This window comes from Mya arenaria, chromosome 4, assembly GCF_026914265.1.
Source record: "Mya arenaria isolate MELC-2E11 chromosome 4, ASM2691426v1".
Taxonomy (NCBI): domain Eukaryota; kingdom Metazoa; phylum Mollusca; class Bivalvia; order Myida; family Myidae; genus Mya; species Mya arenaria.
The window spans coordinates 52,668,900-52,691,715 of NC_069125.1; the positions used below are offsets into that span (position 1 = coordinate 52,668,900).

Genomic DNA, 22,816 nt, shown 5'->3' on the forward strand with positions numbered 1-22,816 from the left:
GTTGTCTAAAATCATAACAAGGCCATACAGATGGACATAATTTATTGGTTGTCAGACTTCTTCTAAATGTATACTTTGATTAGCCACACTTTTTGCTTGATTTTAAAACGGTAATATGAAAGTGAAAATTTTGATGCGATAACTGTACCACTACAAAAACATTTTGCAGCTACTTTGCAATATACTTAGATCAGATGTAAGTAAGAGTACAGATCTATTTAAGTGTATGGAATAATGATAGTGTACAGAACTATGTAACAGTACAGAATCATGTTAGTGTTCATGTTTTATTTTCATGATAAAACTGAACCAAGTTTCAAAAGTAATTCATATAGAGTAAAACTTACTTTGCTGTAGTGAGCAGGATGAAGAGACTTATAAAACTGGCCTTAAGTGTGGCAAAGTACTGGAACACAGATATACAATTATATCAGAGATTGGTATAATGTACACATCATGTCATCAAAACAATACAATCTGACTTTTCGATCAAGTTAATTCTCTGATGCTCTGACATGTTTGTGGATCAAGAGGATGAAGGACAATGATAACAATACATTTTAATTAGAAACAAGAGATGTTTGTATAACATTATGGCCAGTGAGCAACACTTTGTCAAAATCATGTTGTTTTTTATAAGATTGAATCATGGTGTTTTAGGAATTGCATTCATTATTTATGCTTAAACCATATTAAACAGGGTTTATCGATCTACCAACCACCACTGAAGTTTCATCATTCTACAATTAACCTGTTTCCAGTTATTGTCAGGACAGTCTTAATAAAACTGGTAACCTTGACCCTTGACAGTTTAACCCCTAAAACAATTTGGGTCATCTTCGACACAACAAGAATTGCAAACCTTCTATATGCTCTTTTTTTAACCGGGAGCATAATTAAATCTTGATCAATGAAAATTATTTAGAAAATGATATTGTAATCAAAATTAAGTTCATATGACAACAAAAGACTAACACTGAAATCTAGACACTCACGTGCCTTTAATGATTATGTTCATGGAAACATTTTCTAACTGAACGAATACTTACTGGATTATTTGGCACAGTGGAAAATAAATAAAACCCTGAAAAACATGACAACTATGCATTATTGACGTGTTTTGAATATTCAATAACATCTTGTAAATGTTCTTATCAAACTATATCTCAAGTCAAACAATTCTGACTTGCAATTTACATTCAAAATTATAATACGTTAATATAGTTAGTTAGTTTTGAAATGTCAAATCACTCACCTAATACAGAGAATACAAGCATAATAAAAATGAGTAGCACCAGCATGTCAAATATAGGTGGCAATGACTGGAGGACTTGACGAGCTATCCTGAAAATAGAAAAGTGCTGCTTTGATTGAATCTTTGTCTTAATTGAACATCACCTATGCTGTATTTGAGGTTCCATCTTTTTAAATACATGTTAGTCTGATGCTGGTATGGGTAGGTTTGGTGAAACACTACTTGTAAAGGTTGGTGAAACATAGTAACACCTTAACATTTCACCATTAACAAGCATTAACCAGAAAAAGAAAATTAGTCTGTAGCAGTTACGTCCCTTGTTTCAATAATAGATTGTTCAAATTGCAATATTGATTGTCGCCGACGTGGGCCTTTCCGAACAATTGTCGATTATAATCGATCATCGGCACAACACTACCTCTAATGCCCTACATCACAATGGGATTTGTTTATTGTACAAGTTTTAGATGGCATGTGCAAATGCACAAGAAAAGTGATTTATACCAATAAGAGTGTGTCTAAATTAGTCTTAATACTAGTCTAAATACAAGATAAGAGAGATATTTTGTGGGGGTTTTTCATTTTAAATTTTCTAGGGATAACTACATATACTACATGTACATGTACAAGTAGGGTTTCCTAACCCTCTTCTGGATTTTAACTTTCACTATTATCCTCGAGACTCACACTTTTTAAACCAAGAAACCTTATTCCAATGTGGAAAACTGCTACAAACCTCCTGATCCCCCTCCCATAGTATGTGTTCAGCAGAAATATCGGGCGTATAGCCCTAGTCACTCTGAAATGGTTGTGTTGTCTCACTATCACAGTTACAGCTTCAACAAGCATTATTATTAACATCACAGTCTGAAAGAGAATTTTATTTCAATTAACACCAGGAAAAAAGCACCCCTGGCAGATGCCAAAAGCTAAGCCTTTTTTTTCAGTTGGTCAAGACACACAACAGGAAAATTATTTAATTATTTAATATCACAGCCTGAAAATGTATTGCATTTTAATTCTATACCAGAAAAAAACATGTCAGTTAAAATGTGTTATAGTTTAATATAATTGCATAATAGATTATTCAAAGTGAAACCAAAATCTAAATGCCAAATGGAAGTACATGTACACTGCAAGGTGCAAAAATAAATGCAAAAGTTACCTTAATGACGGTGCGTGGGTGTCGGAAGTAGACACGCCAGCTGAGCCACTTCATCCTGATGGCCAACTCCAGGGACAGTACCAATAGCATGAGAATCTCCAGGGAACCGTGAACCTGAAAGAGGGAGGTAACTTAGTTGGAGATAAGCACAAGAACTGCTGTAACATTATATTTATATTAGAGAAACAAGAATTCTCTGTAAAATAAACTATCATACAATAAGTGTATTTGAAATTACATACAGATGTACTTTATCTTTGGCTTAGATTAGGATTGCATTAGCAAACATTAATTTGTACAGTTTTGTTTAGTATGCTCAATGTTAATACTAGGGCTAGTTAAATACATTACATATAAAGCTAATGTTAAGTAAAAAAAAAGTTGCAATAAAAAACAACATTATATTCAATACATATTGGATAGTGGTCTGATGTTCAATTTATAACCGATGTGCAGTCCGATGTTCAATACATACCACTACAGGCAGTTTGATGTTCAATACCTTCCCCAACAGGCAGTTCGATGTTCAATACCTACCCCAACAGGCAGTTTGATGTTCAATACCTACCCCAACAGGCAGTTTGATGATTTACACATACCACTACAGGCAGTTTGATGTTCAATACCTACCCCAACAGGCAGTTTGATGATTTACACATACCACAACAGGCAGTTTGATGTTCAATACCTACCCCAACAGGCAGTTTGATGTTCAATACCTACCCCAACAGGCAGTTTGATGATTTACACATACCACGACAGGCAGTTTGATGTTCAATACCTACCCCAACAGGCAGTTTGATGAGGTCCACAGCAGGTCTCTCACATGCTGCCAGAAGCAGTACACAGATGGAGGCCGCAAAGTCAAGGAGGTGAAACCACTTGTTGTGGGCGATCTGGTACGCTGGTAGGGCCTCGTGGCCCTTTGGGTGTGTGTAGAACTTGTCATTGTTTTCACCCTCTTGTAGATATATGGCTGCTTCCTACAAGAAAATGAAGTAGTAAGACTAAAAATAATATTTGAATTCTCAATTATTTCATCCCATCCAGATGTTATTTCCTGGTTTAATGATATTTAGTTAATAACATGTTTTAATATTAAAGACAAAGTAGCAGGACCTAATTTGATTACAAGCTAATTTAAGACAATGAATGAAGTTGAGAAAAACGAAAGGCTACCATGAATTCAGTTCATACCAGATGATTGAGTTTCCAGTTCTTGGAGAGTCTTTCAGCAGGTATGTCATCTACAACCTGCAGCACCAGATTGCCACCACCAATCACCAACTCCTGGCTTCCATCATCTGTAACACATTTAACACATAGATTTACACTAACAGCGTATTTAGATTTTGTTAATTGCATAGCTGCGAACAGCAGCCATGAACAATGTATGCTTGGATCCGCACAATACGTCATCTTCATTATAAATATCTCTATTCTGCCCTAGATGTCTTCTGAGGTTACCAGCCAATAACAAATATTTGGAGCACATTTTCCAAAGTGTGGCTAAACCCCTGGTACAGCAACTAGTGTCAAGAAATATACCATGTTTAGTCTCTCTAAGTTGGCACACAGAAATGTGTTCAATTATTGTGCAAGTTTGAAACATAGCAGCTCATAGTCATTTAGATCGCTGTTTTATCTTTGAGATATGCATAAAAATGGACATAAAGACCCAGCATGTGCCAGCTCATTTAAAATAAAAAATATATAGCTTTTTCATGCACTAAAAAACTAACACGCTCATGTCATTCGGTACTCTATTTTGTAAGCTGATAAATATATACCTTCACCAGTGCAACTTAACTTAAATTTCATATGATAAAACAATTGTAAGACATCACACAACAGCAATTTGTAAGCATTCAAAGTGTAGTTTTGATATATTATGTCATTTTTTTGACATGCTTTGCCAAATCAGAAACTTAAATGCATCATATTAATAAATAATTATCTTATTATTTGTACATTTTTGCACCATGTCATCCTATAGTATAATTATTATTCTTAAGAGGCTCTATCCTTAACTATACATTGATGCATTTATGTGACAGTGGTCATTGACACCTACTCATGGTCAATACGATATAGTTACTTTCGCCTTGTCCTTTGTATAAATGTATGTTAAAACTTGACATTCATATTGAATAACATGCAAGGAGTATGTAATGAAGATGTTGTTTACTTCAATATTGTGCTCGGATTGGATTAATGTTATGTCATTTTTTACCAATATATACACCGTTACAAAAATCAACTCTTCTTTAATAAGGTTGTCGGTAACACTTCTTTAAGAACAAATACTTAATTGCAGAACAGTCTGCTAATTTTTAATCGCAATGAATATTTTTGGTAAATGTAAATACCAGTATGGATAAAAGAAATCTGACACTTATGCTGTATGAACCCAATAGGGCATCTGCGCAAATGACCAAGAAGTGGTGCACTTCATTGAATTTGCTTGACTGCGATAATAAAGCATAAACACTCTCTAAAAGGAGGTAAAAATGAATTCCTGCAAAGGTCAATAAATTCCAAAAAGACAAGCTGTAATTGCAAGGTTGAATGCCACAAAGATCATTTGAAGAGCAAAATAATGCCATGAAATGTGGTTTTAATAAATAACCATATGATGCTTACAAGGCTTGTTTTTTAAATAAATACATTCCAGATATAAGAAATTAGTTCATTATAAGGATATAAGGAACTCCGAATATAGGGAACACCTCTGAAAGGCTCCGAGGAGTTTGTTATATCCTGAGTTTAGTGTATGCAATATTTTGTAAACTCATAGTTATTGACATGACATTACCAAAATTGGCATGTTGATTGGCACAGGCAGTGAGCAGTTCACCATGATCTCCCAGGTCAACATCAGCCATCATGCAGTAGGCCTGTACTGTGTACCTCAGTGGTACATTTCATGAATACTGTAGATTCATATAATTACATGTAACACTTTGAAACTTTTTGTTTAAGGTAAATCCACTGTTAACCTAGTCCAGCACTTCACACTTAAAATTACTTTAAACAAAAAAATCTTTATGTTTCATATAATGGTTATTAGATTTAAACAGTATCATTTAATTGTGTTCTGTTTGAATCCAATATGTTTAACATGGTAGATATAGAACAGTCTGTATTGTGTCAGTGATAAGATAAATTATCATGATAATGAATAAATAAACAGATAATGATTTAAAAATAATGCCTGCTGTAATAATGCACATTTAAATGAAAAAGTGATCAAGTACAGGTTAATTTACAATCTTTGGGCTTTATGTAACGTAAAAACAAGACAACTAAAATTGTGGCATTATTTGTTTATTTGAATGATTATTGTTATTTTTAACAAGATTATCATTTTCGTTGACAGTTTTTGCTATCAGGCGATAGAATATAGTGAAGATTGTGAAGATCAAATTTGATCTTAAGAGGCTTTATTTAACCTGCTATTTATTTCATTTGACAGTGTGGTCACCAAGATTTAAAATGATCCAAAAGAAACAGAACCAGTTCAACAAAAATGGTCATGGACTTTGAAGAACTGAACTATCCGCGGTGACTTGAAAACAATTACAGCTGATCCAGTACAGCAACACTTGTACAGACATATAAATTCCTGCATAAAATTGATCACATAAACGAAGACATCTTCTTTCCATCATCACCAAGGCTTTAGAAAGTGCTCTCAAAATTAAAAGACCTAGGTGCAGAACCAATTTAAAGTACATTTGTTATTGTCAAAGAGAAGTAAAAAAAGTTGGATAAATGGCCCTTACAGCTTCAACCATAATTGCCTTGGTGAACCCACATTGGCATAAAATTCAATAGTCCAAGACAGTGGAAAAAAATGACTATTGTACTGACAAATAACTATTCATGTGCTATAAGAAGTGCCAAGAGAAATTCTGCATCCGGAATAAGAACAATTTTGCGCTATTCATCAAACTCCTGCTAAATTTGATTATTAGTCAAGTATGGATTCATAACAAGAGCTGTCACAGTAATGTAAGTGACAAATGCCCCTGAAGTGACATCCAGTTCAATTGATTATGCATACATTCAGGAAGAGCTACATCGTATCATAACTAACAACAGGTGCCAATTTATTTTAAAAAACCCTCTGTGCATGAAAAAAAAGCAGCCCGGCAACAACCAACTATAATCTATGTGCATGTAAGCAGCATTCCATAATGATAAACCTGTAAGACCTTGAACTTTGAGGTAGGTATTTGGGTCTTGCATGTGACACATTGTCTTTATGTACTGAACTCATGTAGTAAGTAGTTTTAAAATCCCTCCTTGCATGACAAACATACAGCCAGTACTAATTTTAATATGCACTTCTTCATGGGCATGAAAAACAATTACCGACTACCAGGGCTTCTAAAAGTTTGGAATCTCAATCAGTCAGGGCATGTTTCGAACAAAAAAAAACTAAAAGTTTGGACACTAATAATTCAGACACAGAATTATTTCCAAAAATAATATATTTTGTTTTTCTTATCTTGGTACATCCAAGGGTTCATTCATATTTGTAGTGAATTCAAACACGATTATTGAATATTATTTTCCCAATCATAACAGGCTAGACTCCAACCTGGTAAATATGGTAGTTGGTTACCCAGCCTAGAGTAAAGTGGGATCATATGGTATTCGACTTACCGATTTAAATTTTCATCAGACAAACCACACTTCTTTTAAGTGTTGCTTCATTTAACACATTGCAATACATTTCCATGGCCTTTAATCTCTACACCACTCATGCTCTGATGTCACACAGTGTATCGTTTGATCTGCAACTGACACATATGACACATTTCAATACATGAGTTAAAAGGTTAAACTCTCACAAGTTTTTGTTTGGATTGCAGTTGATAGGACTTATATAAGGCTTAAACATTAAATAACCATTTTTAATTACGGAAAAATTAATGTAACAGTTAATGAAATGTGTACTGAAACCTGCCATTTAGCGTGTACATACACAAACCTGATCATAAGAAAATAAAAGGTTTAATTTCAGACATGGAAAAACTAAAAAAAGGCGAACAATATCCAAAATATTTGCTTTATATAGTCAGCAGCAAAATGTGTCTCCCGTGACCTACCACCTTTTTGGACCGATCACAAGCGTCTGCTAATTAGAGAGAACTGAAGATATCAAGTGTTCGAGGTAGTGAAACAAAGCAGATGGTCGCGTTTATTTGATGGTTATCTTTATTTGGGATGCTTTAGGGGTGTGTGCATGACAAAACAGGTTTGTGTATTTCAATTTTTACTGACTTTTTGGATCGAAAATATAAAAAGTGAACAAATTTCACACCAATTTTTTAACCATTATCTGTTACTGAAATCAGTCTGGTGTGGTAAAAATCGGTCCAGACTGGCAAACTGTCAGTTTTTAGAAGCCCTGCAGACCATGCTCGGAAAATTACCAAGCCCTGTGACTAACCAGTGATCGGTTACCTCTACACTCACTGCAGTAACATTATGACAAATTTATGACCTTCCTGGACGTAGAATCTTTTTCTTATTTTGTTTCAAAATGGTTAGATTTAAACAATTAAAGATATTTTTAAGGACAGCGGTAGAAGGGTCTTAAAAGCGGATGATGTTTTCTACCGCTGATGGAGTTCACATGTCTGTTTTTAATGGGTAAAAGCATTGACCTCTAAACATTTAGCAAATGTAGCAAAATACTTTTATAGTACTATTCATGAACATGTTGTTTGGTTTGTTGAATGCAAAGAATGAAAACAAAATGAACAATATATGAATCATGTTAGTTAAATTTCCCCCCTTTTACCTAAACAACACTATTTTTCCCCTATCAAAGCCTAGTCCAAATAATTGTACGTTGACAATTTTTTTTTTCGATTTTTGATATGGCAAATCCTTCACATACAAATTGTTTTGTATCAAAAGCAGGTAGTAATTCCGATCAGGGTTCTGGGTTAAAGCATTTTGCATCTATAAGATATCATTATAACAATACATATTACCAGATAATGTTATTTTATATTAGTTCGGTACACAAAAAATAATTATCCAATGAATAATTGTGAGTTTGATGTGTTTTTTTCACTTCAAACTGTCAAAAAATAACGATATATATACACGAAGAGCACCTGCAAGGCTGCGGTTCACAGTTTTACAACAATCGAAACACCTCAAAGATGGCTGAGTTGTTACGAATACGATTGTATTTACGAGGTCTATCTCGAAGCTTGCCGAGAATGGCTGAGTTGTTACAATTGGCATCATTGTTGTCTGTGTCAGTCAAGTTTTGTTTTATTGGAAAGGTAAATCCTGTCCTTTAATGAATTTAAGGCTTGTTTTGTGCAAAATATCTTAGACATGGTAAAATATTAATATAAACCTTTATCATCTATTTCAAACATAAAATACTTTTCTATTTTAAATACAATTTCAATATTTTCAAAACCACCCTGTTTTTGCAATAACCAGTTTAGACGTTAGGGATTGGAAGAATCCCATATAACAAATCTTTTATTTTAGACTAATCAAAGTCCCGCCACCATTCCTTTGAAAGTGATTAAAACAGTGTTATTACATGACTTTGGTTATTTGTAAAGATCTTGCACCACTATAAAGTCTAACCATATTTTGGGGCATTGTCCAATATAAATGTTATATATGTAACTCGTTAACTAATCAAAAGTATGAGTATTAACAAAGTTTGTATTTTTTTAGATTGAAAGACACAAGAATTGCCTTGTTAATGCATGAATTCTAGTCCACATAAACAGCTGCTTCAGAGTCTTTGACAATTTTTTATTTGGCGACTCTACGCGTCCATATCCCACTTGTTGTTTTCCAAGCCAAGAATGACAGATCTAAGCATATAGTATATTGAGCGGAAAGATATATAGGCTTTTTTTTATTTAAATATTAAACCATTTCTTGACATGTTGTTAAACGGAAGATGTATGCATTAATATGAAATGTCTACATAAAGTTATTATCTTCCTTTATTTTATTCGTAAGAAAAATGTAAACAAACTAAATGCAAGAGCCTGAAGAGGTATAAAGACTGAAGGAAGCGGTCAAAGCACCTTTTCAGGATAACATTGTAGCTATAAGTAAATATATGTTAAAAGAAATGTTATTTTAAATGAAAGGAAAGTTGCAGGATATTACTGAGGTCATAGACGTCTGGAAGATCAGCATTTACTTCACTCAACAACTGACTGTCATCTGCATTACCCGCCATATTACTTCCGTTTTCGTTCGACAAAGTCCGTAGATATTGCGGAAATGTCCGATGATAAAAGTAGTCCATAGAGACAGCCATAAAGCGCATTTTTCTGTTGTTTATTATATTTCGATATTAACAGTTTAAAATTGTTGCTTTTTTCTTTATTTCTGATTATTGAGAATATTCTGCTTTCAAATAAAATATCATCAAGCGTAGGGCATGGTTTGAACAAATTATAGGAGCAGCGCTACTTGTCGTCGACGCGTTTATCCCAAACAGTTGATTGTTCTGCGGTCCAAACATGGTGGAAAATGTGAACTAAAAACTTCGGAATTAGATTGGCAATTACAAAGCCTATTATTGGAAATATATATCGTTTCATGAAGACAATCATACATTATATTTTGTTTAATTATACTTATTCCACACAGTTCTGGAAACCATTCCAGGATCTTGGATTTGTTTAACCAAATAACGACCAAAAGCTCATCATGGCGACAGCAGCAATGGCTAGAACACTGACTGAGACAGTCCCGCCTGAGCCGACCTTGCAGATGAGGCTGCAGATTCCAGGGCTCCAACCAAAAGCTGCTTCAGTTGCAAATAGCAAACTTAGAAACCGTCTCCGTCTGGATCCTACCAGGGCATTAGAACCTGCCCGCAAGAAGATTGCCACAATTGAAGCACAAAGAATCATGTCAGTTTTTGAAGACACAATAATGAAGTCTGAAATTGTCACTCTAACTCCATACATCATTGAAAACCTTGACCGATTCCGTGTGAATATGGGCGGTGATTTATCAGATCTAATGGAACACCATGCTGTTATATTAGGCAGTTATGAAGAAATTAAGCAAACTTTGGATAAGCAGATGTCGAGAACTAGTAGGAAATCAAAAGGAAAAGGGAGAAAATCTAAATCTCCTACAATGTCTGATGATGGAAACCAAATGTTAGATGAATTGCAGCCAGCTGCCATGGCACAGTCTCCTTCACAACAGTCTGGTAGCGCTTCTCGTCAGTCAAGCTTTCGACCAGAATCTGGGGGCAGTGGATCTGGAAGCTTCAGCAGGCCTAATAGTTCAAGCAGTAATGGGTCTAATTTCAGCATGGATAGCCAGATTGAGCGAACTGTGAGAAGTCTCACAATGGTTGCCCAACAGCTTAACACTTCCTGCAAGAATGTTCTCAGAGCTTTTCAGAGTAACCCATCAGCATTGAATGCAATCAAACAGGCATATGCAAAACGTGGGGCCTCAGCCAAGTCTTTCATTCAGTATTTGAATGAACTTAAAGACATTCTTATGAACAAGTTATTAACAACACCAGAAGAGGAAAAAGAGAGGATGGACTATCTGCAAGAGATCTCCAAAAGGGAAAGAAATAATGCATCCATTATTGAAAAACTTGAGGCTGAATTAAAAATAGCACAGGATGACAAGGATGAAGAGGTACTTTTTTTAGCTGATAATAACAAATAAAAAACATGTATTTCTGAATTGGAAATAAGTCATAATTTCATTTGTTGTTCTTACTTAAACTACAAGTATTTCTTTTTTCATTACAAAGGCCAAGAACTATTAACATGATCAGCATGTTCTTTCATGCATCTTGTTATTCATTAACTTCATAAAATTTTCTGTATGATGTTTTCTTATAGTTCATTGTCCAATACTCTCCTTTTACACTGCTTCATGTGAATGTAGTGTAAACAGAATAAAGTGCTGGGTTTGCTGCCAATGCTTATAATTATTAATGTTCTAAACCTGTTTGATACAGATCAAGAAGAAAAATGATGTCATTCGTGGGCTGCAAGCAGATCTTCGACAGATACAGAAGTTTTCAGAAGATCATATAAGACGTGTTAATTCCGAGGCAGACAAACAGAAGGGTGCGGACAAGAAAAACAGTGAGGGCCGCAAGCAGAGATTGACTCAAGAAGTTACACAGTTGCAGACAGAAAAGCAGAACCTAGTCACAGAACACAGAGAAAATGAACAGGAACTAAGAAAGGTTACAATTTTATACATTTTTTTTGTATGTTACATGTACATGTAGTCATGTCTAGTAAAAAAAAAATTGTAAATTATAATTACCGTAATTCACAATAAGCTGCAGCAAAAGGTTTCAGGAATTGATAAATTTTCGTCAATAGTAAATGCGTTTGATCATGCTCCACAACAAGAGTAAAAAATGATGAATGTTAAATTTGTTCCTTTTGATTTTTTTTTTTAAAAAGCAAGCTTTTTATCAATTAGAAAAAGAATAAGGAATAAGTGGAATTGCACAAGTTTTACAAATCTTAACCATTATTTTTCCCCACTTTTTGGGGTAGATTCATGTAAGTCTCACAAGTGTCGAAACATGTTTCATGTATATTTTACTTATTGGGATCACTGTGTTTGCAATGACACTATGTTTTGAAAAGCAAACAAAATGCTAACATACATGAATGTACATAAATGAATATCAATTTGGGCAATATAAACAGAAACCAGAAAACTATTGTTCATTCAATTTCAGAAAAAGTTTAAGATAGAGACTGAAGTGGAAAACTGGATTCAGAGATATGATGCTGACATGGGTGAACGCCAGGTATGTATATATGGAGATATCTCACTGACATATGTCAATGCCATACTAAAATATCATGCTGACATGAGCAAGGCATATACTGTTACAATACACAGATATGACGCTGACATGGGTGAACGCCGGGTATGTATTTAAAGAGATATGTCACTGACATGGGTGAGTGCCTGGTATGTATCTTCTGGGATTTCACGCTGACATGTGTGAGTGCCTGGTATGTATCTACACAGATATGACGCTGACATGGGTGAGTTCCGGGTATGTACATGTATCTACAGAGATATGTCGCTGACATGGGTGAACGCCAGGTTTGTATATACAGAGATATCTCACTGACATGGGTCAATGCCATACTAAAATATCACGCTGACATGGGCGAGGCATTTACACAGATATGACGCTGACATGGGTGAACGCCAGATATGTATATACAGAGATATAACACTGACATAGGTGAAGTGCAAGATGTATCTCAAAAGATATGTCACTGACATGGGTGAACCCCAGGTATGTATATACAGAGATATCTCACTGACATGGGTGAAGTGCAAGATGTATCTCAAGAGATTATGTCCCTTACATGGGTGAACCTCAGGTATGTACATGTATCTCCAGAGATATAACACTGACATGAGTGAACCCCAATTATGTATCTACAGAGATATGTCGCTGACATGGGTGAATCCCGGGTATGTATCTCCAGGATATGTCACTGACATGGGCAAAGCCCAGGTATGTATCTTCAGAAATACGTCACTGACATGGGTGAACCCCAGGTATGTATCTCAATTCAATACAGCCTTGTACCATTTCATATATTAAAGGGCTTTATTGTCAGTACTGAAAGTGTAACAAAATCTTGACCGCTTTTTCTGCATACTAATGTAACATATATGCATTACCTATACAACTTACCAATTGGCCACACCCCATTTCCAGGATGAGTTCGAGGAAATAGACGAGGTATACACGCAGGAGAAGACCCAGCTTCACGAGCTTGAAGAGCGCTTCAAGACACTGGAGGCTGAGTACAACACCATCATGGAGGAGCGTCGTCTGGCCCGTGAACGTCGTGAGGCTGCCGAACGGGAGCTTGCTCTCATGATCAAGGCGTCTACCACCATCCAGGCTTTCTGGAGATCATTCAAGGTGCGCAAGGCCCTCAAGTCCCGCAAAAAGAAGGGAGGGAAGAAAAAGAAGTAGTGTGCTTGACAGTTATTGGATTGCTCTGTGTCTTAAATGTGTTTTTTTGTACATTTGGACCAGTAAGTTATTTTTTAAAAGTTAGTATATGCAGAAAGGATAGAAGTCTTCAATTGATATGAATGTATTTGGCTTTTATCATTCTGTGTGAACTTTTTAACAAAATTTCCATTGGCTCATGTATTATTATTTTCAAGTTTTGCTGAATATTTGTTAGAAATCAAGCAATTCATTCTTTTTTTGCATTTACGTTTGTTATGGTGATACAATTGTTTTTAGATCTAGATGTACATGTTATTGAAAAATAGCAGCTTTGATACGCATGTAGAGCAATAGGAAAATGCTGTGATATAAAACAACTTCTGTTTTTTTTTCTAAAACTCATTTCTTAACTATCTGTCCATTAATAGCTTAAAGGTTAAATTGTTCACCTCCAATGCCTTCAAACTTATTATCTTTTTAATCAAACAATTGAAGCAGCTAACACTGTCCAAATCTAGAAGTAAAACTTACTTTTGTTGGGTTTGAGTCACATCATTCACTGCTGTTGGTCAGAACATTTATAATTATAAATCAGAAGAAAAAAAATAAATATAAAGACATTTGTTTACATTGTATGAAATTTCTAAATTATTACTTGTTTGTGTATAAACCTGTTTTTTTGAATCTTCATTATTGCCTCATTTATGTCATGCAAGTGTTTTGAGCAATTATCATCGATTATGTGTGGACCCATTACTCTCAAATTGGTAAAATGTATAAAGTTATGACAATGATATACAAAAATCAGTGTATGAAATGACTTTTTAGTAAATGTTTTGCTTTATTATGCTGAAAGTTATCATTTACATGAAATTAGGTTTTTAGTTACTATTTAAGTAAGATAATACTGTGTTATGTGATATTGTTATCATTTATGATTTAAGATTGAATAATCATACTTATATTTGATGTATTAAAATATGCAGTCAGAATACAGTTTTTGTTAATTTGTTTCCCATATTTACATAAAAGTTAACAGGTTCTTCTTACCTTATAACCGTAGACTGCACTATTGAATGTACTCAGATGTTGGTTGTTTTGTCTGTTTCTGTACAAAAATATATGACTCTGAAATGGAATACAGTTACATGTTTTATAGATGACTAAATTTAAGCTTTTCGAGTTTAAACCGCCTTTTAGTCTCCTTTCGATTTCACCAGAGGGGACGTAAGGTTTACCCTCCACCCGTCTGTCGGTCCGTACGTCCACAAAAATCTCGGTCCTGTGATAACTCAAAAAGTATCAAAGCTAGGTTAATGAAACTTAGTACATGAAAAGAGGGCAATATGAAGATTATGCACATTAGTTGTTTCTTTTGTCAGTCAAAGTAATGCCGAATTATGGGCCTTGACTTATTAAAAATATAGCCAATTTGGTCCTGTGATAACTCAAAAAGTATCGAAGCTACATTGTAGATTCATGAAACTCAGTATGTGGATAAAGGGTAAAATGGAGATTATGCAGATTAGTTTATTTTCATGATTTTTTTGTCAGGCAAAGTTATAAAAATCTAACAGATAAGTCTCGTTCCTGGAATGACTAAAAAAGTTTCCAACATAGGTTAATGAAACTTAGTATGTGGAATGAGGGCAAAATGGAAGTTATGCACATTAGTTGTTGTTTTTTTCATCAGACAAAGTTATGCACAGTTATGGTCCTTTTCTTATTAAAAATATAGCTAATTTGGTCCTGTGACAACTCCAAAAGTATCAAAGGTAGGATCATCAAACTTAGTATGTGGATGGACGGTAAAATGGAGATTATGCACATTCGTTTATTTTTTCGTCAGACAAAGTTATGCAGAGTTATGGCCCTTGACTTATTAAAATATAGCTGTTGACTGAAAAAAGTGTAGGTCCTGGGATAACTAAAACAAGTATCCAAGCTAGGTTAATGAAACTTGGTATGTGGAAAGAGGGCAATATGTAGATTATGCACGTTATTATTTTTTTTCGTCAGACAAGGTAATGCAGAGTTATTGCCTTTGACATTAAAACATATAGCCAATTTGGCCCTGTGATAACTCAAAAAGTATCAAAGCTAAGTTCATGAAACTCAGTATATGGATAGAGGGCAATGCGTCAAAAGTAGACATGGGTGATCTGGTAGGTACGTCTAAAACTTAAAAGTTTAGTGTAAATGCCATTAGTTCACTATCAAATGGGCTGGGGTGACTTAAACAACTTTGATTTATTGGTAGGATTAGTTTACGTTTTCATGGAGATTCTCTTGAGACACGCTCATCCTTTTCATAAGGCTTTAAACCGGTAGGGGACACTAAGCGCCCTCTGCGCGGCGCTCTTATATTTTTATGGATGTATTATACAGATAAGTTAATTTCCAATTCAATATATTTCGATGACTGAGGTACCTTAGTACGTTGCCCTAGTACCTTACTGTCTCGAAAGACCCCCCACCCCCGATTACTTTCAAAACCCTTTCCAAAGATATGGCATGGAATGCAAATACACGTTTCTTAGTTTTCTGACATGCTTAATAAAGTTCTCATACATGTATGACATAACTATATATTGAACATTATTACAGAAGGCATATCAAAACAGTGAGCCCGATGCTGGATCATCTGACTCCCCAGACATGCTTAGAATATATTTGGTATATATATATTATACATTCCAATGGCGGTGTTAATATTAAGGTTATTTCATATATTTATAGTCCTTACAATTTTTGGTATTGGCAAACTTTGGTTGAACACATACAACTGCAAATGATAAAAAAAGGTTTTATTGTGGTAATATTTATCTAGACTCAGTCTTTAAGGATCTACCCCAACTGCAGTGTTTGAAAAAAAACTAGGTAGAATACCGCTGTAGGTTTCTATCTAAAATACACAAATCAACAAGAACAGCAGCAGTGTGAAGAAACCAGGTTTTTAGTTATTGACTGAAGAATTTTAGTATTTCTTGTGAGATTCAGTTTGACCTGTTTCTCATGATTGTACTTACAATGACATAGACGTTAATTGGCCTTAAGGCCCTTACTCCAATTCCATGAACGTCCTCAATTAAGTCATCCTACATACCAAGTTTGGTCACAATATGTCAACCCTAACAAAAGAAGTCAGTTTCAACCGTTTTTCTTTTGTAAGAAACAATGAACCTGACCCTAGGAGCCCCAAACGCAATCCCATGAAAGGTCTCCATAAACTCTTCATATATACCGAGTTTACTCAGAATATGTCAACCCTAGCTGAAATTTCTTGACCGTTTTTCTTTTTCAATAACATTGACCTTGACCTTATACCAAGTTTTGACCCAATATGTCAATCCCAACTAAAGTTATTCAGTACCAACCGTTTTTCTATTTTTAACAACAGTGACCTTGACCTTGACCATAGGGGTCCAAAACGCAGTCACATGAAAGGTCTCCCTCAATTCTTTCTATATACCCAGTTTGGTCGCAATATGTCAATCCTAACCTAAGTGTTTCAGTACCAACCCTTTTTATATTTTATTAACAGTGACCTTGACCTTTACCATAAGGGCTCAAAACGCAGTCACATACTCCACAAACTCTTTCAAATATACCAAATATGTCGATCCTTATATTTCAGATTTCGGATAACAGTGACCTTTCAACTGTTTTCTTGTTTAATAACTGTGACCTTGACGTTGACCGTATGGTCACCAAAAACAATCCCATGAAAGGTCTCAATAAACGCCTTTTTATAAACCAATATTGACCACTATGTGTCAAACCTTATTAAAATCATTCGATACCATAGGTTATAAGTTTGTCGAAACACGAAAACAACGACGTACGTCAAATCTGTCTTTGTGAAAACCTAGTTAAATATCAGAAGTCTTTGCTATGACTATGAGGATATAAAAACAAAAGCAGTAGGTGATGAATGCCCTCGAAGTTATACTAAGTGTGTTTGAAAGATCATTTAGAAAGGGAAACAAATAGAAATGAAATGTGTGGATAAAGGTTCTCGAGAAAGATAGTGTTTTCTTTAGTGCAGGGTTAAAGGAAACAAGCCATGCCTTAGACCAATCGTGCACAGCTTGGAAGTCACGGTTTAAAATTTCTGCGCAATCAGCAGGATTATTAACGATCATATTCTTGTTTATCTGATATAGCAGGACAGTCTCTGGTTTATTTGATATAGCAGGACAGTCTCTGGTTTATCTGATATAGCAGGACAGTCCAGGTGTACATGTGTATTTCGGGCGAGCTGTTCATACATGAGAAATGTATAGCCTGTTAGCCACCACATATACTTTATGTCTTTTTTCACGGGTTGTGCACGTGACACGTTGTCTTGGTATGTCGAGCACATATGGGAAATTATTATAAAATCTGCCCATAGAAGAGAAAGTTACAGCCCAGACACGACCACCTATACTTAATGACCTTATATGCAGCAATCCATAGTAAACAAGCACTAAGTGTGACCTTGACCTTAGAGGTAGGAACACGGGTTGTGCACGCGACGTGTCTTGGTATGTCGAAACATTTTGGCAAAGTATTTTAAAAAGTTACAGTCCAGACTCGAGAAATGGTGCCGGACTTACAGACGGTCATTCTCAACATGACTTGTTTACATGCTTTCTATTCCACCCGTTTAGCTTTCTGCCTTTATGACCAATCCTTATACATATACTCAGGACAGCAAAAACAACGTTCGTGACACGTGCACGTCATACATTTGGGGTATATTTAATTTGAAGTTGCCGTAAAATTGTCAGGGTACCAGATACAATTGCAAAGCTGTTATAACCCGTGCATACCTAGTGTCAACGAGTATATACCAAGCTAAACCGAGATAAAAATAAATCAGTTTTAAGCATTGGCAGCAGGTTTTATCTTCATGATTTCTTCTAAAAACCTTTTTCGGTTGAAATAATTGATATATTTAAAACTAATATGGTTAAACGTTAAGTAACATTTATTCACTGAGAAACAATGGCTAATATGATAAAACAGTAATAAACATGGTATGGACACGTTTGTAAGAACATATGTTATACTAGTATTTTCTATTTCTGTAGCAAATATAACCATATCTAAATAGTCACAATAAATCAAACACATTTAATACATGAATATGTACACTTTGTCGAATAATCTAAGCACTGTCATCCAGAACTTGCCGAAAATGGTGACTTGGTGTTCCATACACTGACAAATTCATTTGCCACATTCTGTAAGTTCATAATCACGGTCAGTGGTTTTCTTGTGGACATGGAGGATCATCAAATGGTTTAGTCTTTCCTGGGTCATTGGTAGGTATTTAGCCACCGAAGTGCCGAGAAGGACCGTCCGCAGTTAGCATTCGTTGATGGCATCACAAGTACAAGCTTAAGTACAGTCACTACTTTCGAAAACAACAGCCGCGATGTAAGCTTCATGTTCTGAAACACCTTCACAATGTCACTGAATTGAGGTCGTCGAGTCCACACCAACAATGCGCGCTCTAGTCTCAGTGTCTTTTGTGGTCTCGTAGGTGGTATCTCACAATTTCTGGAGTACGGAATAATTGTCTAAGACACTTTTTAAACACTCCGCCCTAACATTCCATCCAGTCGGGCACAGCACTCTAAATCCAGGTGTGTCGTGTCGCATCTCCTTTCTCAGTTCTTCAAACTGTCCGTCACACTTGGGTGAGAACTTCACAAGCTTAGATATCTCGAGTTCTGCGTCCAGTGTGTCCCGCAGAACCTTACTGCTTCGTATTGATCACCAACAGCCAAGTTGAGAGCATGTCCGTACAGTGTGTATAGACGGCCCCTGGTTTTTCTGCGGTGATGTTTGCAGCGACCCCACCCTTTGGGCTTGACATGTTACTGGCTCCGTCGTAGCACTGCCCACATCACTTGGACAGTTGCAGTCTCATGCGTAGTAGAGTGTCCTTAATTTCATTGGTGATGGTCTGAGCATCGATGGATGGCACAACATATTGCCGATGAAATCTTCCTGCACATTAAGCTCACTGTCTACATGTCTCAGTACCAGCACAACTTGCTCTCAGTTGGATACGTCTGTGGTGTCATCCACCATGATCGCGAAGAACGCGTCTTCAAGCACACTATTGGCGACCTTCCTAGTGCCATGATCTGAATCATCTCATTCTGGATGGGCGACGAAGAATATTTGTTAGATTTCTTCTCGATCTATATGCGCGTAGCTATATTAAAATACGATAAGAAAATCGGTATCAACTATTCGCGGCCCCATTGCCGTTACTAGCCAGAATATTGGGGGCCTGCGGCCCCAGCTCCTACGCGCCTGCAAGGCCAGTACTGTCAAGTTCGTCCTTGATTCATTTCTTGGGACGGAAAACGACCTCGATTCGGTAAGTATAACATAATGTATTCTATATGTCAAAACGATATTTTTTAGAAACCACCTTGTACACCAAATGAAAAGCAATTGCTTATTTTCGATGACGATTGTTTCAGATGAAAATCATGTATGTATTAAACTATCTCATGAAAACAATGTATGTTCTTACTAGGCTTACCGACTCACTCAATGCATTTTATTCTTCAAAACTACAATTTTATACCGTTCTTTTTCGTGTAAATCTCATCTGATACTTTGAAGCACTGTACGAAATTCAGATTTGAATCCACTAGCCCATTCGGGCTACCAGATAGGAAATTTTACAAGCCAGAAACCAATTTCACTAGCCCAAACTTAAATATCATAAAATATCATTCGTTTGGAAGAATTAATGGAAATTTGAATACCATTCCCCATGATTCTGACAACCCAATCATACATGCTCTTACAGTTTCTGTCGTATATTTTAAGGTTTAAATTTTTCGTAAATCCTGAAAAATTAAATAATATTTCTCTTATTAAAGTCTTATATTTAGTATATCAAATAAACGGATAATAAAAACACACAATAGGCACATAAATCCGCCCCGCATTCGATTTGTCGGAAACTGCTTCTCATCACAAGCTAATCAGAACAGTGTAAGTACCCTCTTTGCGCCCCTATTAGATACACTATATGTGACGTCACACATGTGAAAAATATATCGACAATAGCAGCTTGAGCTGTAGTTATCTAAAATGTGAACAATTTTAGTAGGTATTTAAACACGTATAAATAATTCAATAAAAACGTATAAAAACTGTCGGAAACTGCTTCTCAACCAGTAGCACATATAAGAGTTTACTGTGTGATAGTATGTCCTGTGTATTTGTCAAATAAGCTCTTGTAATTCTGTATAGAATGGCCATACATTTGTTTTATGTGTTGCACGTAACTTTTAATATGTTTTTATCACATGCTTACCCTTGTTTTCCGTGTAATATACCCATTACGAATATTTTTATCTTACACATGTGTAAGATAACCTATCAGACATTTCGATTGGCCAGACTAATCACACGCAACCTAGATATCCCTCCGCATTGTTTGTAAACAAAATGGTTTAAATGACAGCAAATACTTACCGTAATAATGAAGCTGTAAGACTTTCGGGAGAGAAATGGCTAACGAATCATAGTGCCAGAAAGCATCTTGTACACAAACTTTCTGATAACAATGTTCCGCCAACCAGATAATGCAGATTACTAGTCACAGAAATATCCAGTCAGTCAACAAATACAGCCACAATAGTGACAAACACCACAAGAACATTTCAAACATCTCCATCTTGACCAACACAAGCAATATGCAATCAATGCCATTTGCTTGCCAATTTAATCAGCTGTCGGTTACCGAAAACACAAATACGAATTCCGCAGCACAGACATCTCATTACACATCCCATGGCGGCTAGAACATCATGTTCTCTGGAAACATTGCTGGTGGAAATTAACTTTTTCAACAGCAACATCCATGCAGTACAGAGTAAGGTTTCGTCGTTATCATCTGCATGTTGTGAAACGCCATGTACACCAAGAAAACGCTGCAAAATCATCGTAGAAAGCGACAGCGAATAACTTTTAAATCCGTGCACACAGAAAACTTGACAGACCGATTTAGGTCACATAAACCGCGTGAATGCATGTACTCTGAGTGTGACGTCATCAAATTGTGTACTTATTGGGATTTTTGGTTAAAATCGTTTGTTATTCATGTTGTTGGATATTTTACTACACACTTTTGTATTTGTGACTTCTTAAGCGCTTTATCAGCTTTTAAAACTTGATAACTGCTAGTTACTTTTGTCATTTTAATTTGGAACTATTTATATGGCACATCGTTGACATTCTACTCTGAGTACTTTGGCTGTCAAACAATCGGTTCAGAAAACAGAACTTAATTGGTAATAAAAACACCGTTTTAAGCATGTGATAAAAAAGATCTGACACTCGTTGTCATTTAATTCAAGAATTTTATTAAACTCGTCCATGAAAGTTGTTAGTAAGCTCGCCAGAGGCTCGCTTACTAACAAATTTCATGAACTCGTTTAATAAAATCTTGTATTAAATGACAACTTGTGTCAGATCCTATATATAGACGAGACTCAAATAAAGATATAATATAATAAAAATAATAATATAAGAATGGTCAAACTACCTCAAAACTCTGTGCTAAAATAGAATTGTCATTACTTTTTGGCGGTAAGCCGTGACACGGTTAAGTCGTTAATTGAAATAGTGTTTACTTACGTAGCGACGAACTGCATTAAACACGTTAAATTGTGGACTGTTTTCACAAGCTTTTATTTCCTTTCCTATTTTTGTTGCCAAATTTAAACATGTATTCCTTATAGACATCTGCATACTCTGTATGTAAACTCTTTGTTTCATTTCATTGTTTTTCACTAAAAATCGGCAATTCTAAATTGTGTACGACTTTACCATTTGGGGCGTAGCTAGCCCTCTATTCATGTGGATTCGTAAATGTGCTTGGGGTTCAGGGGCAAGCCCCCTCAGAAAAGTGTGTAAGCCATGTTGCGTTCTGGGCGTTCTGATGTGATTTTGTACTGGAAAATGGCAAGTTTTAGGATCATGTAGTCAAAAAGGCATACTGCAACTTTGGCTGTTTTTTAATTGTCAGAATCATGCGGATTCAGCCGCGTATAGGCAGCTAGGCACCATTAGTGATGCAATATATTTGTCTACATCAACTCGATTGATCGACAAGTAGCAATAAAATACAGCTATTTTAATAAACATGCACATTAAATATTATATTATTTTATTAATTTAATCATAAATTTCAGTTCAGAATGTCAGCTGCCTCAGTCTATCACACCCATGCCAGCGCCATACCCCTGTAGATACATACGTGACGTTCATCCGTGCCAGCGCCATATCCCTGTAGATATATACCTGGCGTTCACCCATGCCAGCGCCATACCCCTGTAGATACATACCTGGCGTCCACCCATGCCAG

General features: G+C 35.7%; 2 protein-coding genes across 3 annotated transcripts in view; one reads left to right on the forward strand and one right to left on the reverse strand.

Moving 5' to 3' along the window:
• Positions 1 to 9,673, reverse strand: part of LOC128231982 (two pore calcium channel protein 1-like) — a 29,685-nt gene extending 20,012 nt beyond the window's left edge. Inside the window, exons 1-8 of one of the 2 annotated variants that reach the window (XM_052945295.1) lie at positions 9,591 to 9,673; positions 3,618 to 3,724; positions 3,206 to 3,403; positions 2,421 to 2,534; positions 1,992 to 2,122; positions 1,256 to 1,344; positions 1,050 to 1,084; positions 348 to 406 (exon numbers count right to left, since the gene is read on the reverse strand). In XM_052945295.1, the coding sequence (XP_052801255.1) occupies positions 348 to 406; positions 1,050 to 1,084; positions 1,256 to 1,344; positions 1,992 to 2,122; positions 2,421 to 2,534; positions 3,206 to 3,403; positions 3,618 to 3,724; positions 9,591 to 9,663 (806 nt within the window). In that variant the 5' untranslated portion in view covers positions 9,664 to 9,673. Of the gene's footprint in view, positions 1 to 347; positions 407 to 1,049; positions 1,085 to 1,255; positions 1,345 to 1,991; positions 2,123 to 2,420; positions 2,535 to 3,205; positions 3,404 to 3,617; positions 3,725 to 5,235; positions 5,433 to 9,590 lie in introns of those variants that run through there. The other variant, XM_052945296.1, reaches the window with a different exon arrangement.
• A 269-nt stretch (positions 9,674 to 9,942) lies between these two features.
• Positions 9,943 to 14,411, forward strand: LOC128230002 (dynein regulatory complex protein 10-like). The gene is made up of 4 exons (XM_052941971.1): positions 9,943 to 11,099; positions 11,428 to 11,661; positions 12,172 to 12,243; positions 13,180 to 14,411. Exons 1-4 carry the CDS (start codon positions 10,140 to 10,142, stop codon positions 13,441 to 13,443), a joined length of 1,530 nt encoding a protein of 509 aa, XP_052797931.1. The 5' UTR covers positions 9,943 to 10,139; the 3' UTR covers positions 13,444 to 14,411.
• Positions 14,412 to 22,816: the final 8,405 nt, after the last annotated feature.